At 35.3% G+C, this 15,628-nt stretch overlaps 1 protein-coding gene across 1 annotated transcript in view; it reads right to left on the bottom strand.

Moving 5' to 3' along the window:
* The window catches only part of DACH1 (dachshund family transcription factor 1), a 393,810-nt gene that overhangs the window by 213,431 nt on the left and 164,751 nt on the right, over positions 1-15,628 (bottom strand). The window contains exon 2 of the mRNA XM_045201919.2: positions 8,757-8,872. Coding sequence (XP_045057854.2) covers positions 8,757-8,872 — 116 coding nt within the window. The remainder of the gene's footprint in view (positions 1-8,756; positions 8,873-15,628) is intronic.

Below are 15,628 nucleotides of genomic sequence, written 5' to 3' on the forward strand. Positions count from 1 at the left end.
AACCAGTGTAACAGTATAACATAAATATGAAACATTCACCTGAAAATAAATTTTTAAAACTATTTGATAAAAATTATGATATAAGATTAGAATACAAAACTTTGGCTCTGGCTGGTGTGGCTCAGTGGGTTGAGTGCCAGCCTGTGAACTGAAAGGTTGCCAGTTTGATTCCCAGTCAGGACACATGCCTGGGTTGCAGGCTAGGTGCTTGGTTGGGGGTGTGCGAGAGGTGACCAACTGACATTTCTCAAATCGATGTTTCTCTCCCTCTCTCTCTCTCCCCCTTACCCTCTCTATCTAAAAATAAATAAATAGAGTCTTTAAAAAATAAAAATAAACTAAACAACAAACAAAAACCCTCTCCTTAAAAGTTAAAGATGAGCAATACATTTTGAAAATATAATAATTTTCCAAGATTCTTCAAAAGAATTTTAATAAATTCTTAATTTTAATAAATTTTATAATAAATTCTTCAAAAGAATATAAAACTTTGAGGGATGGATACCATTTAACTAGAAAGGCATGTCAAGTTTGGAAGAATAATTCAAAGTAAAATAAAATAGAGTCTATGAAAATTAGAAAGGAATAAGATGATCTTATTCAATCTACCTCCCTGCAATGCAAAATTTCCTTGAAATTTCCCTAACAACGGTGGTTACTAAGAGAGGAAATAGATGGCTGATGGTCAGGAGGCAATGGAACTTTTTTAAAAAGCTATGTATCTTTCCACTATGAACAATATGGCTTATAAAAAAATAATTGAATATAAAAACTATGGCTAACCAGTTTTCATCCCACTTTCTTCTTGAACCCTTCTGTCGATGGAAAAGTTTGATGAGTGGTACGTTCCACTCTTAGACAGTTATTCATGTAGCAATCCTCCTTTTTATGGAAGGCAGTGCAGACCTCTTTGTGCTTATTGTCTGTCCATCAGCTAGATGTCTGTCTGCGGAAAAGCACAACACACATCTACTCTGTAGTCCTCTTTCAGACTCTCTGCAAGTCTTCTTAAGACTAAGTATCACCGGCATTTCCAAATCCCTATTATTCTAGGCTATTCTCCTAATGCTCACTAGTTTGTCCACGTCTTACTAAAACTTCTGGTGCTATGACTGAACATAACATTCCAGATGTCATTTGAAGAGCAGAGTAAAATAGTATTGTTGAGTAAAATAGTATTTTATATTCCTATCCATTAAGCTGAGGTTTATATTAGCACTTTGAGGAGTTCTATCACAAAGTTGATTTACATGATTACATAACCAAATAAAACCCCTTGGTGTTTTTCATGATGTTTTCTGATCAGGTCTCGTGATCATTCATGGCTAGGGAAATAAATGTTTTAGGACACTGAATGCAAAGTTTTAGTATTGCTGCCATCTTTCTGACATTTGCCAAGTTCTTCTTGAAATGTTTGGGGCTGTCAACTTTTCAATTAGCAATTCCACTTCTTTACAAAGAAGAGAGTAAAGTTGTCAAATTTATCCCCAAACATGCATAGAGAGAATATAAAGAACTGTGAGCATGTATGGCTAAATCCTTAATAACAAACCTGCTGTATATACATCATTAAGGGAAGGAGTTCAGGCGTTTTAAGTTGGCCTCAGAGGGGAAGGGCTACCAGAGACAGAGGAGACTACACAACTAATTCTATTTATCTTGTTTTGCATGACTTTCGTTCTACAACATCTTAAGAAAATTCAAAATGTATCCACAGCAGAGTTGGTTTTTTGTTTATTTTTTTAAGGAAAGATACATGCTACTTGTATTTTTGCTTAGGGAAGAAAACATGATAGAAATAGCACCTCCTACCGGTCAAGAAATTGCAGCCAGTGATAAAAGGCAACACACAATGTATTGTATATGCAATGGATTAGGACACTGTATGAGAACCTCACAAATAAATAGATAATACACAAAACCCCGGGTCATCCATACAACATCCACTATTATAATTGAGAGTTGACTCTTAAAATCTGATTTGCTTTTCTTAATGTAAATAAATTTCTCTCCTGTCAAAGGAGGCATCATATTACTGAAGAGAAGCAAATAATACCTCACAATTAGTCAATTCAGGATATTAGCTACTTCATTACTGTAAATCTACTGAGTGAGATGTGTAAGTAGATTACAGCTCTTACTATGGCCCATTGTAGGCATATGAGACTGCAAAACTCAACAGAAACGTGGAAGAGAGAAACAAATTAGTGAAGAGAGGGATGTAATTTTTTTGTAAGTTAAGTAGATGAGAGAATATGTGGTTATTTAATCAAATCTAAAAATAACAGATTTTTGCTCTAAGAGCTTAGGAAAAAGATTTTTATGAATTTCTATGTTAGTAACAGACCCGGAGCATATTATGATTATTTGAAATGTTTTATTTTATTGTATATTATATATTTGCCCTATTTTCTGTGGCTCAGTTGGTTGCGCATTGTCCCGCAAAAGCGAAAGTTCACAGGTTTGATTCCTGGTCAGGCCACATGCCTAGGGTTTGGGTTCGGTCCCAGGTTGTACAAAAGGCAACCAATCACTGTTTCTCTCTCATATCAATGTTTCTCTCCCTCTCTTTCTGTCTCCCTTCCCCTCTCTCTGAAAATATTTTTTTAAAAAATGTTTAAATGGTGTATATTATATATTTAATAAAATAAATATATTTATGAATATATTTATAAATATATTTATATTTTGGTATTCCTCATACCAAAGATATATTTACATTTAGTTAAATTATGACTTGTATTTTATTCTTATATGCACTAAATTAGTTCTATATCAAAATACTATGGATACAATGAGTATTCCAGTCCTAAAGAATTATACGCCATAATGCATAATATAGTGATATGCAGGAATTTTAAAGACTAATATGTTCTGCTTTGCCATTTTATTCCTGTAAATATTGCTTCTCTAGAGCATCAATTTAGGGATACAAATATCATCAAGGGTGAGAAGTGGGGTTGGTTGGGGAGGGAGAATGGTCAGGGGGAAATGGAAACAACTGTACTTGAGCAATGATAAAATGTGAGAAAAAAATGAAATAATCAAAAAAAATTCCATCAATTGTTGATGATAATGTTTAAATGTCGCCATCACAACCCATAAAGAAACCAGTAAAGAATGACCTCCACTTACTTAGTACACCCCCTTTAGACTCTGGCCTCTGAATCTTTCATCTGGAGCCTAACTATACTTAATGGGATTTTATAAACTGCATTATAAGACCCATGTTTAAATGTATCAGTCTGAAGCTTAATAATTCTCCAAAATTCTTTGCTAAAGATACATTAGCCATATTCATAGAACAAACGTGTATCCTGCATATCTGCTTTGTTGAAAGCAATATTCTATATACTGGGATACAAAGGTGGACAAAAAGTATCAAAATCTCCCAAAGGCTATTCGTGTGCATGTCTGCCACACCATACTTGGCCCCCTCCCAATACTTTGCCCAGGCATTTGCTGGATATAGCAGTCTGATAATAACCCTCCAAAGTTTTTTTTTTCCCCCACATCTCTATCCAGAGAAACTGTAAATGCTACTTTGTGTGGGAAAAGAACTTTTGCAGATGAGATTAGGTTAAGGATCTTAGGATGACATTATTCTGAGTTATCTGATGGGTCCTAAATACAATCACAAGTATCCTTACAAGTGAGGGGCAGAGGGAAATTTTACACTCTCATACACACACATACAGACACACACACACGTAAGCGAAGGCAGCAACAAGAGCACCACAACCACAAACGGAGGAACACCTGTAGTTGCCAGAAGCTCAAAGAGGCAAGGAATGGAAGCTCCCAAGAAACCCTGAGAGGGAGTGTGGCCCTGCTAACCTCTCGACATCTTGTTTTGGTTCAGCAATACTGATTTCGGACTTCTCCAGAACTGTGACAGAATAGATTTTTGTCTATTTAAGTCACCAAGTGTGTGGTAATTTCTTACAGAAGCCACAGGACATGAATAGAGTGCCCAACACAAGTTTTAAAACTAAATAAATGACATGAAGTCTAGCGTTTAGGCTGGGAGTGTCTTATTTGTGCGTTCTTCTGTTATCCTGACTAGTGAGTCTCCCCAAGGAATACAATGCTTTGTTATTAAAAAAAAAAAAAAACTCCTCAACAGACAAGGTACATTTTCACACTATGAATTTTCCCCTCAGAGGTTGACATGTTTAATGGATTAAAATATTACAAAGGTTGATAATACAAAAAGAGGTAGTATGGATGCTGTTTTTGGTTATTTACATTTAGCAAGAAAAATTAGAACTACAAACTTTAAAAATCAGTTTTTGAATGATACATCCACATAAAAATATTTTCCTATATCTTTTCTTTAACAGATAAGAATGTTTCAATGGGATTGGATTACTCTCAATTAATATTGACCTAGCCTGGTATTTTTTTTCCAAAATGATAATAATTGCATTCATAAATTGTTACATTTTAAACAAAGTGCAAATGTGTATACAATTGCTTTCTTTCTCCTGTACCCATATTGGTTATGTGCCTGCAAGCTCACCACGAGAGGAGAGACATGCCTAGGAAGCAAAACTATGCATTATTCATTTATTTAATGTGAGTATCTTTGAAAAAACTTTAGCTAGTGATAACTTTTAATGTCAAATGCAGATATTTGGGACTCACTGTGCTGATATAAAATTTATATTTCAAAACTAGTTTTTATTCTGCCCTAAAGATGAAATTCAGGATGTTGGCCAAACATGCTGGCCAAATTGCATTCCTGGCACAAGAGGGGAGTATTTAGAAACCCTAAATAACCCTTTCCTTAATTATAAAATACACATAATTCTATAAAAAGTATGAATGTTATTGGAACTCTGTTGCTAGGATGAATTTATTCCAAACTGGTATTTCTTATGAAAAATGATTTATGATGTGTGCTCAGTCCAAATGAATGTAGGGAGCACGACAGGAGGCACTGCATTGTGAAGCGCCACAAAGAGCGTTCTCTCTTTCATTAACATCCACTGCTGGTTGCTAGGGCGCCTGGTGACAACCATAAATTTTGGAAATTATCTCGATCTGCCCACGTCCCCTTCTAAGGTTACTTGCAAGTCCACTCAAAGCAATCAAAACGAAAAACAAATGAAATGTCCATAAGCAACCTCAAGGTTTTTTTTTTTAATTGTGCATTCCTTTTCAAACTAAAGTTAAAAATGGGACGTATTTCAAATAACTTAAATGGAGATGAAGGTAATGTGTCCTGGACCACTGGGTTAGATGACTCAAAAACTGCTTCTCATGTGGGTATCACCCCGATGTTGAAGAAGAGCACTAAAAGTTTGAACAAAAGAATTCTACTTCATGAAGTAAAAAAGGAAAAAACACACAAACAAATAAACAAGTAAATAAATAAATAAAATACCCTAACATACATAATATTAGAGTTGGAAAAAGATTTTTGAAAATATAAAAATAGTCATTTTTTTGAAAAAAGGGTGTCTCCAAGAAAGCATATTTAACTCCAATGTTCAATTGTTGAAAAGGAAAAATGAGGGAATGATGAGGAACAAATTGATAGATTTTTAGAAACTTGTCAAAATTAATGAATTTTCTGCTTCACAGGACCAATTCTGACAACTTTGAAAGCAATTTCCATCTGTTGTGCTTTTCAAAAAGTAATACTGAGAGCACAAGCGTTCAGGTCAATGTTGATAAGCAAGCTAAAGTTTAAATCTTGGAGAGGATTTGAAATTTGGGGGCAGGGTTTTATTTTCTTCCTTGTTTTTTTTTTTGAGGCTCACATGTTTATATATTTGTTTTGCTAGTTTTAGAAATATGCTTTCCAAATCTTTTTAAGATATCGAAATACTATATACTCTTGGAAACAAAGTTTTAAAATTCTAAACTCACAGGTCAAAAACATAGTCAAAATGCTATCAAATCAGTTCACTTAATGTCAACAACATTGATATATCACCTTTCACTGAGTTGTTTTTTTTTTTTAATAAATAACACACTTCATCTTCCCCCTCTCAGGAAGAAAAAAAATGACATTTCATTTTATAAGAAAGTAACATATATAAGAAAAGAATGTGACAGATATAAATAAAGTCCTGGAACGTAAGAGTCTATATATTCATGTTGAATCATATTTCTCCAATACACTAAGTTCTCCTTGGAAGAAGAGTGTTACACCCTTTTGAGAACCGTAAGATTTCTTTAACACCGTTAGATTTTAGGTCAATGTTTTAAGGTAGCAAATAATCCAGGGGATGGAGCTATTCTATAGTCTCTAAAATCTAAACTTCTCCAGCTTGATATATTTTATGTAAACGGAGTAATCATATTGAATATATTCAGAGAACGGCATTCAAGTGCAACAGTGAAACTTCTGGCACTGCCAAATCTCTCGAGCAGTCTCTGAAAGCTGAAAGTCAGTAAAATAGGCAGTGATGAGCTCGCACACCCTGGCTGAAAGCCATTCACTGAGCTCCACAGAACAGCGAGCTGTCGAAGACCCACTTTTCAATTCAGTTTACTCCCCTGACGAGCAAGTGTCTCTTCATCCTTCTCTAGAACCCGACTATTTCAGATCTTCTTCAATATAATGCTTAATAAGCTTAAAGGAATTTTAGTGTCTGGGTTCACAAGATACTACAAAGAACAAAAGTAAAAAATAAGTTAAAAACATGGAACACAACAGTTGAAATATATGAAACGCTCTTAATTCATAAATGCATGTTCATAAACATGAATCAAGTTTAATTATCCTTGGTGTCTCTGTTCTTCAAACCAGAAAGAGGTCTATCAAAAATAACTTAATGTGGTGATTTGGTGGTTTGACATATGATCATCAGTTAGTTACAAGCTCAACTTACTGAAAAGTCACCTGTTGGTGTTAAATATGTGAGGTGTTGCTATACATGTATTCTGACGACATCATCTTATTTCACCCATGCTTTGCTGATAAACTATTTAGCATCTTCGCCTTCCAAGATTAAATGTTGGCAGACAGTTTGGAACCAGATCTTTCCTCCTTCAATATGAATGTAATCTGAGATACTTTTCACTCATCGGTAACTGCAGTTAGTAACATATGAGTCAACACAAACTTATCAAATATGGAATAGTGATTATTAAAAATGATTATGTTTAAAAATCCCCAAAATATACTTTATTAAGGAATTAATTGTCAAAGATTCTGAGGTCTTTCCTCTAGTACACCTGAGTCTTTCAAACATTAAAGGTGAAAAGTGAAGATTTTAGTTTTATCTGGCCTATATATGACATAAAAAACAAAACAAAATAAATATTTGAATAAGGAGATTTTATCTAGTTCAATTAAAATAGCTAAGGCTTAACAAAGCACTTCCAATTTCTTTCCCAAATCTCAAATTTGCAATTAGATTTTCAGGCAGTAGGATTCAGTTACGTGAGAAACATGATTAACTAAACAAGTAGGAACGGTGGTGCTCGCTCTGTTGTCTCATTCTCGGCTATTCATTTCATCTTCTATGTCTCAATTTTTCGTCTGGAAAACCAGCCTCAATAGTCATTTCCATGGGACTTTCAATAATTTACTGTTAAATTTATAATGTGGTACCTTACAGAAAATATTAAGAACATATAAAATGAATAAACAGCTTCAAATTCAACTCAACAGATGTTTGATAAAGGTCCACAAAGGTGAAGAAACTGCTCAGAGGCTGGCACAAAAGGAAAGGTGAATTAAAACATTTCTTTCAACCGAATTTGGAATGTGAGTAAAGATGTCCCATGGTAATATTACAGAACAGAGAGAGACAAATACTACAAAAGAAAAAAATACACATTGATATGAGAATTCAGAGGGAAAAAAATGAAGACTCATCATCTTGCCAGCTTATCTTTCTTGTATCAGTTGTTTTCACATGGCCATTATATGCTTTTGTTTATATGTATATGCTTTGTTTTAAGTGCTTTTGTTTTTGTTTATATGTATCCTCAATACATTCCTTTTTTCTCAATACACTTCTATACTGGCAAGAATTCTTATAAATATTGTATATTATATAATAATATCATCATCATTGTTATTACTTTCATTTGTTCCAGGGTGTGGTGGAAACATGGAAAGTGTGCAAATGTGTAAGTGAATAAAAGAACACAACACTATTGGGTGGAAATCAAACTGTTATTTTTGCACGCAGTGCAATATTTAAATTGTTTATGGTATATACCTTATGTGATTGACACTATTCTTTTACTTGCATATTTTCAAGATTTTAGTAATAAACATCCTTCAAATGCTCCTAATGGAAATGTATTTGCATTCTGGTTTCAGAGAAGATAGGAGTCACTGTCTTTTGTTTAAGTGCATCTTCATCTGTTTTGGAACACTAATGGGATGAGACATAAGTTTAGAACCCAGAAAAGAGGGTTTGTTCAACCAGTGACAATTACCAGCTGATTGTCCTCAGAACGTCGCGGAATCTCTCCGTGCTTCGCGTCCTCAGCAGGAAAATTAGGATGATACTTTATTGTTTGATTTTAGTGAAAGGATTAATTAGAATAACCACCCCCCCACACACTGTGCTCAATTAAGCTTCTTTTATTTTATTTTAAGTAAAGAAATGATGATAACTATAATGCAGTTTTGAAATAAATTCTCCTCGGTAACATCTTAGTGTATACAAAACATAATCAATGGGTGTAAATATCTACATAAATATACATAATGTATTTTATTTACATACGCTATGGCATTGGCTGATTTTCAATATTTCTGGTATAAATAAGCACACTCTCACCTGTTGGTGGGATTATCCCAGGAGACATGAGGCCGGGGACCGAATGTGGCATGATGTGAGAGTTCTCTGGGGAGGTGACACTTTGAGTCCTCTTAGGAGGCCTTCCGGGTCTAGAACTGAAACAAACAAACGAAAAATTTTTACAATTAAGCTGTTGTCTTACACATCATTTCAAAGTTGTTTCAAGTGGTAACATGGACTGTAAATAAATTTGTTTCAAGGACGGTTGCTTTTGCAGTTAGATGTAATAGACTTCCATCACTAATTAGATTACATGCTGAATTCATTTTCCTCATTGAAGATCAGCCACTCTTGATGCATAATTCATAGCCTGCACCTCGTTACCTGCTTCTTCATATTAATATCTATACACAGTTTGAATTGCCTCGTTTGCATATGCTAAAGTTCTGCATGCAGCCTTCAGCACGAAAATTATGCACTAACTTGTAATAATTATTACAGTCAGCCTGCTATTGATTTATGAGACTTTTAAAAACCAAATATGTGTAGTACTTGTAATGAATGATATTTTAAGGTTCTTCAGGAAATTAAAAGGCAATGGCTGCCTAAGGAAATGTTCTGCTTGTTTGATTTAATACTACAGTTAGCTGGGAGGTGGAATGAAAGAGTGATTCAGACCTATAGCACATTTTTCGATGATATGTTTTATTACTTCGCACTGCTAGCCTGATATCTAGATGATAAATGACAATACATATCTAATGTGTGAAAAGGTCTTGCAATTTCTTTATTTTTTGTCATTTAAAAGATAAGTCAAGTTATCATTTAACCCTTATTCTAGTTAAATCAATAGCCCCACTAGGTTGCCTTATTTTTAATATACTGAAATAAATTGGAAAGGCTTAGGATTGTTTGTAAGACATCGTTGAGAAACTGCCAGTAGAGCATCTTATATCTGCCTTTAGGGTAAATAAGAATATCTGGTGTTTGTGGTTTGGAAGTACTTGTCTTTACATGTCTCTTGTACAAGATTAATTTTTAAAATTGTAAAAGCAGAAGGTGAGGAGAAGTATTCACTATCCTTGTATGAGAATAATTTGAATGTAATATTAGCAATTTTTGAAATAAATGTATCATTATGTTCCCACTTGTGCCTCTGTATCATAAATGTGCTTTTATGAAATGTTTTTTCATTGTTTATGTGCTCAATATGTGCGTAGATATATCATAACTTCTGGATACAAACTTTATAAATTAGAATTTCCATGTTAGCCTCAGCTGAGGTCATTTCCTCATCAGAAGATTCAAAAATCCTACCTGTATTATGTAATGTATGTAGTATATGTGCTCATTTAACAAATAATTATTAAGCACTTGCTGTTTTCAAAATAGTTCACTGTGAAGGCTACTTCAGGAGAAAGGGTTCTTTAGTCTTTAGCAGCTCATACCTTGCCCGGTCAGGGGTTGGCAGTGGGGATGGGGAGGGCATATAAACCTGGTGCGTGAATAAAACTATGGTGCAAGCTGGAATGTGCTAAGTGTCATAAGAAAGCTGCAACCTGGTTACTCATTGGAAGTTAGGCTAGGTGATAATACTTCCATGTTGAGGAAAGAGAGGTAAGATTTCATGGCAGCGGCCACTTTAGAAGCAAATTCTGAAGCTGAGTTAGACATGGAGAGAAAGAATGGAAGAAAAGGACCCACTGAGAATGTGAGAAAGAACTGGAAACACGAAAATGTGTAGATGTACAGGACTGTTTCCTACCAGCCTAAGCAGGCCTAATAAGATGAAGAGCAGAGATTGATACTGCGAGAGCAACAATCCGGGGCCAGGTCCTGGAGGGCTTCGAAGGAAGGGCGAGGAGATCATGTGTTTGATTTGCTAAGCCATAAGGATACTCTCCAGTTTATTGTTCTGAAATATCTCTCTGGCTACTTATTCTTATTCTTCATCATTACTCTTCATCCTCGGCTGGTTCTTTAACTCCTGTTATTTGCCTAGGGCCAATCAACAGCCTTCTAACAGTCTCCATTTTCCCTGACTGATCTTTCTACTGAGAGCAGTGAGATGCTAAGGAATTACGACTAAATACATATTTGCAGCCTAGATCTTCCTCCTGGGATTCAGACAGGTATAATAGGAATCTCTGTGTGGATGTTCTATAATGTAAGACTCAGCTTCTGCAAATCTAAGCTCAGCATCTTCCCCATTAAAACCTATTCCTCTTTCCTGGCTCAGCAAAATAGCAACTAATTGCAACTAAGTCAAAAATCCAGGACTCGGCCATGTCTTTTCCTTCCTTTGTACACACAAATATCCCCCCAATGAAGGTATCTCTCTAACCCACTCTCTCTTCTCTATTCCCACTCCTATAGTCAAGGTAAGTCCTTCATTTCTTACCTGACATATGGTTACAGCGTTCTTAACTTTTCTAAGATCTATCTCCAACTTCGTCCCACTGTGAAGCCTAGAGTGAAGACAACTCTCCATACTGGTCTCAGAAGGATTTTTCTAAAATGCAAATTCAATCATATTTTCCATTTCCTGAAAGATATCAATAGCTTCCTATAAGGTTCACATTCCTTATCATAGCACCAAGGTCTTCCAAACTTGGCCCCTGCTTACTTTTCCAATCTGACCCTTTTATTCATACACTTATGGCTTATATTTCACCCTAGTGATTTTCTAGCAGTGCCATAAGTTGCTTTGGCCTCCTGTTACACTGTCTTTATAGATGCTGCCTCCTTTGCCAACAAAGCCCTTTCCTACACCAACCCACTCTCATCCCCATTTTTACCTGGCTATACTTCACTAAACCATAATCATTCTTCTTACTAACCACGTGTACTTAGTATGTTTTCTGTGCACTGTGATAGCCCATGATGAACAAATATATTATAGCTCTTCACTGGTTGTAGTAATGTGTTTATTTGTTTTACACCCAAGACTGTATTGCATAAAGTATATTAAATATATCCTTGATACTTAGCTAGGGCCTAGCTCACCTTATGTATTTATTTTCCTTTTTTAATTTCTTCCTTTAAATTTCACTGAATATATTTAAATAAACTTTAACACAAATTATGAAGCTTTTTTCCCCAAATTCCTCAAGTATCCTACCCCATTCATTCTACTAGTCTCAAAGTTTCCAGGAAATGAAAAGTAAGACACAAAAATAAACTTTGGAATTCTGAGTCTAAGCATAACATACACCAGAAGACCAGAACAAGAGAATAGAGGTATTGGGAGAGCTCAAGCAAAATGCCATGGAGAAAGTAGAAAACTAAAGGGAAGGGAAGTAAGATTTAAACATTTTAGCCCTTTAATTTGTTTTGCTTTTAAAGAAAATGAAACTGTTTAGAAGCACTTTATTATTTGGGCCACAAGAGCTGTCCTCGGGCCCTCACTTTGCAAGTAGAAGTCAGGTTATAAGTAGCAACACTTCATTTCATGCTGTGGTTACAAAGACCAGTGGGCTTTTTTCACCCCAGATATCTCCTGCCCAAACTAGGCCACTGCCTCCAGTTCACCAATAGAGATTTACTGCTTTCAGTGTAAAAGCTTTAAGATCTTTTCAAGCCTTCCTTTAAAGGGCAAATGCCCTTGATGGTGGTAACACCTTAAAGCCATCAACTAATACCCTACTGAGGGATTACTTCACAGTTAGGAGAGAGCATTGTCTTGAAATGTACGGGCAAATAATGGAGAGGAATGGAAGGAAAGATCTGAAGGAAGTCAAGTAACTTAACCCTTTTGCCTAAGAATAAAACTACTAGGGACATTTCCTTGGAGTTACAGCCAACTTCTTGATTGAGGGGAAATTAGATTTTTTTTTTTTATTAACAAGATGTTTCTCTATCCCTTCCTGACCTACAGTTGGGTTAGGTCCTCTTAGTGTTCCACCCTTGGTCCAGTCTGGTCACTAACTGCCAGAAGGTTTGTCTCTAGGGAAGATATGCTGATTGTTAAAAATTTACAAAATATGTAAATTACTTTCAACAGGGCTTTAGGAAACTTCTAGAAGAACATGCCCAGTGCCATAGCCAAAAGCACAGGTTGAATTGCCGTGACACGTGTGGCTTTAAACACTGGCTCTACCAATTTACTGGAAGGCGTGGCCTTAATCAACTACCTAACTTCTCTGAACATCTGAATAAATTTAGATTTTTAAAGAAAAAGTGGGCCTGTTTGCTTTCTTAGAAATAAGTTATTCTTGGAAAGGAAAAAAAAAAACTTAACTGAAAAGTGGAAGTGAAACAACTAGCAAAAACATTTCCTTGTGAAGTGATCAGTTGACCCAGTAGAAGCCACCTTTATCCACAGTAGTAACCAAGCTCCACTCCAGAGGACCAGAACAGCTGAACTCTCCCCACTCAAATCAAAGCAGAAGACCTCACTTAAATTAATCATTCCCCTTAACAGCTTGAATGAAATCAAACTTAAGATTTTGGTCATTGTTTTTGCCAGCCCTCAGTGTTTTCAACCATCTGCGTTAAAATTAGAGAGCAATGGCGTAGAGGTGTCTGAACCCACACTTCATACCTCCCTTGCTTAGGGATCAACCCAGGCACAACCTTCCCTGCACTTTTGAATATGAAAGGCTTCTTTTCTAGAGAGATCACTGGGTAGGCTTCTTTCCTTAGTTTATTTCATTAAATACGTTGCATGCTAGTCTCTCTATCCCCCCGAAACTATGTACTCTTTACCAATTCTTCCTAGTCCTTTTATTGTGTTTATTGAGGGTGAAGTCAAACCAAACCTAACAAAATCAAGCAAAAGTGATACAAAATAATAAGAAGCAAAGGGCATCAAAAGAGTTGGAAGCATTTGAAATTTCAGAAGGAGGGTACATTACAGATTTTTTTCAATCCCCAAACTTCTCCCTAGACATTATCTTTTGCTAATTTCTTCAGTAGTTTTTGAGAAATTGAGATCAATTCTATTCCTGAGAGTTAAAGCAGAAAATCCTATAAAACCCAGAAAGTGATTGTGATGGTTATAAATTGGGAAATGTGAAAGCAGGTAGCTCCCTACCAGAAAATTTGGTTCCAAATTCTACCTGCTTAAAGAAGCATTCTGTTCAATCATTCAATTCATTCACCCATTTATGTAAAGAAAGGAGCTCCTACTGTATAAGCCACAGGCTAGACGGGCTAGATATTATAGGTTGCAAGAATAAAGACACACTCCCCTCTTTGAGAAAGAAAATAAAATTAAATAGCCTGTGGGATAATAGTGCAGAAGAAAAATACATGGCAGCAAGTGAGCATTGATTTTAGTCTTGGGACACAACCAAGCATTCAGGGGTGAAAGCAGCTTGCTCCATTAATCTACAAGAGTTCATTTGCCTTGTGTAATCTATTCACCCTAGGAAAACTCCCTTTGTGTGTTTATATTCTGCAAAAGTTTTCTAGTAAACTGCTTCTGCCAAGCCAAGTCAAGATATAGGGAAACTTTGAATATATCCATAGTCAAATATATGTCATGCATTTATTCTAATTTCTACTTGGAAAGGTACAATTTGCTTAATAATTTATATGCCCACTTGAACATATGAGGTCATGAAGAGTGATGTTAATGAGGAGTTTAGGAGAAAATGCTTATGTTCTAAGTAAACTACAAACCTGTCAATATGGACATAAAAGAGCACAAGAGAGATAAACAAATTAAGTAAAGCAAGCAATAAATATGCATTAAAAAAAGAGTAGAAGGAAACACTAAAATATTAGGAGGTATTATCAGTGGGTGGAGAATCACATATTTTTTCTACATCTGAAGAGTTTAATTTACCTGATAAGCATATATTATATATCAAATATAAAAACAAACTTTAAAAATTAATTTAACATTACAGTGACTCTGGCCATGTTTTTCAGATAATTCATCATTATAGACAAACCGTAATTCTGGCTAAACTTAATCAGTGCCTGAGGTTTATCTTTATCTATAGCAGAAACCAGATATAATTTATCCTCTTAATCTTTCCTTTTTTCTATTTCAGTTCTAAAATATCTAATAAAAAGCAGATAATTATATGTAAAAATATTACCCTTGTGACAACTATAAAATGAATCTAAAATATGGAAAGTACAAACAGTCATTGATATCCTCCAAATTAAATCAACCTTATGAAATTGATCCATCAATGTAAAAGAATGTAAACAACATCCTAAGATTAATCTATGTATATATTTCACCAAAAGAAATGCCTGATTTATAATGCTCACTTTATAAATGGGTAGTTTCCCCTTACAAATATCTTGTTAATTTGTTAGTTGATTTTTTTCTTTTTTGGAAAGGCAACAATATAAATATTCCAAGAAGGATAAGAATAGTATTATTTTCCTTTTGCATTGTTTTTTCCATCTATAGCTGGTAAAACTTTGAAGGATAAATTACCTTTTCTGCAATGATAGCAAATGTGACCACTTTCTCTAACTCATCTCCCGCATTTGTTTAGACTTTTTGTCTCCTCCATGTAGGGGTGTGTCCCAGCCATGTTTACTTCCCAGTAGGAATAGACTGTGAACTAACTCATCAAAGAGCTGATTTTCCACAGTCAACAGAACACTGAGTTCCAGGGGCTGGCATTTAAAATGTCACCTGTGGACACCTGAAGAGCACCCTCAGATTACTGTCTGAAGAACACAAGAACACACAACATTCCCTCAACTTGTTTATATAGCAGGTGTTGTAAACTGAATTGCTTCCCACCCAAAATTATAGGTTGAAACCCCAACTCCTATGGGATGGCATTTGGAGATGAAGCCTTTGGGAGGTTATTAAGTTTAGATAAAGACCTATCATTGAAGCCTTCCTGTGGGATTAGTCTTCTTATAATTAGAGACACCAGAGAGCTTGCTTGCTGTCTCTCAGCCTTGTGAGGACACAGAGAGAACGCAGCTGTCTA

Source organism: Desmodus rotundus, chromosome 13, assembly GCF_022682495.2.
Source record: "Desmodus rotundus isolate HL8 chromosome 13, HLdesRot8A.1, whole genome shotgun sequence".
In the NCBI taxonomy this organism is placed as follows: Eukaryota; Metazoa; Chordata; class Mammalia; order Chiroptera; family Phyllostomidae; genus Desmodus; species Desmodus rotundus.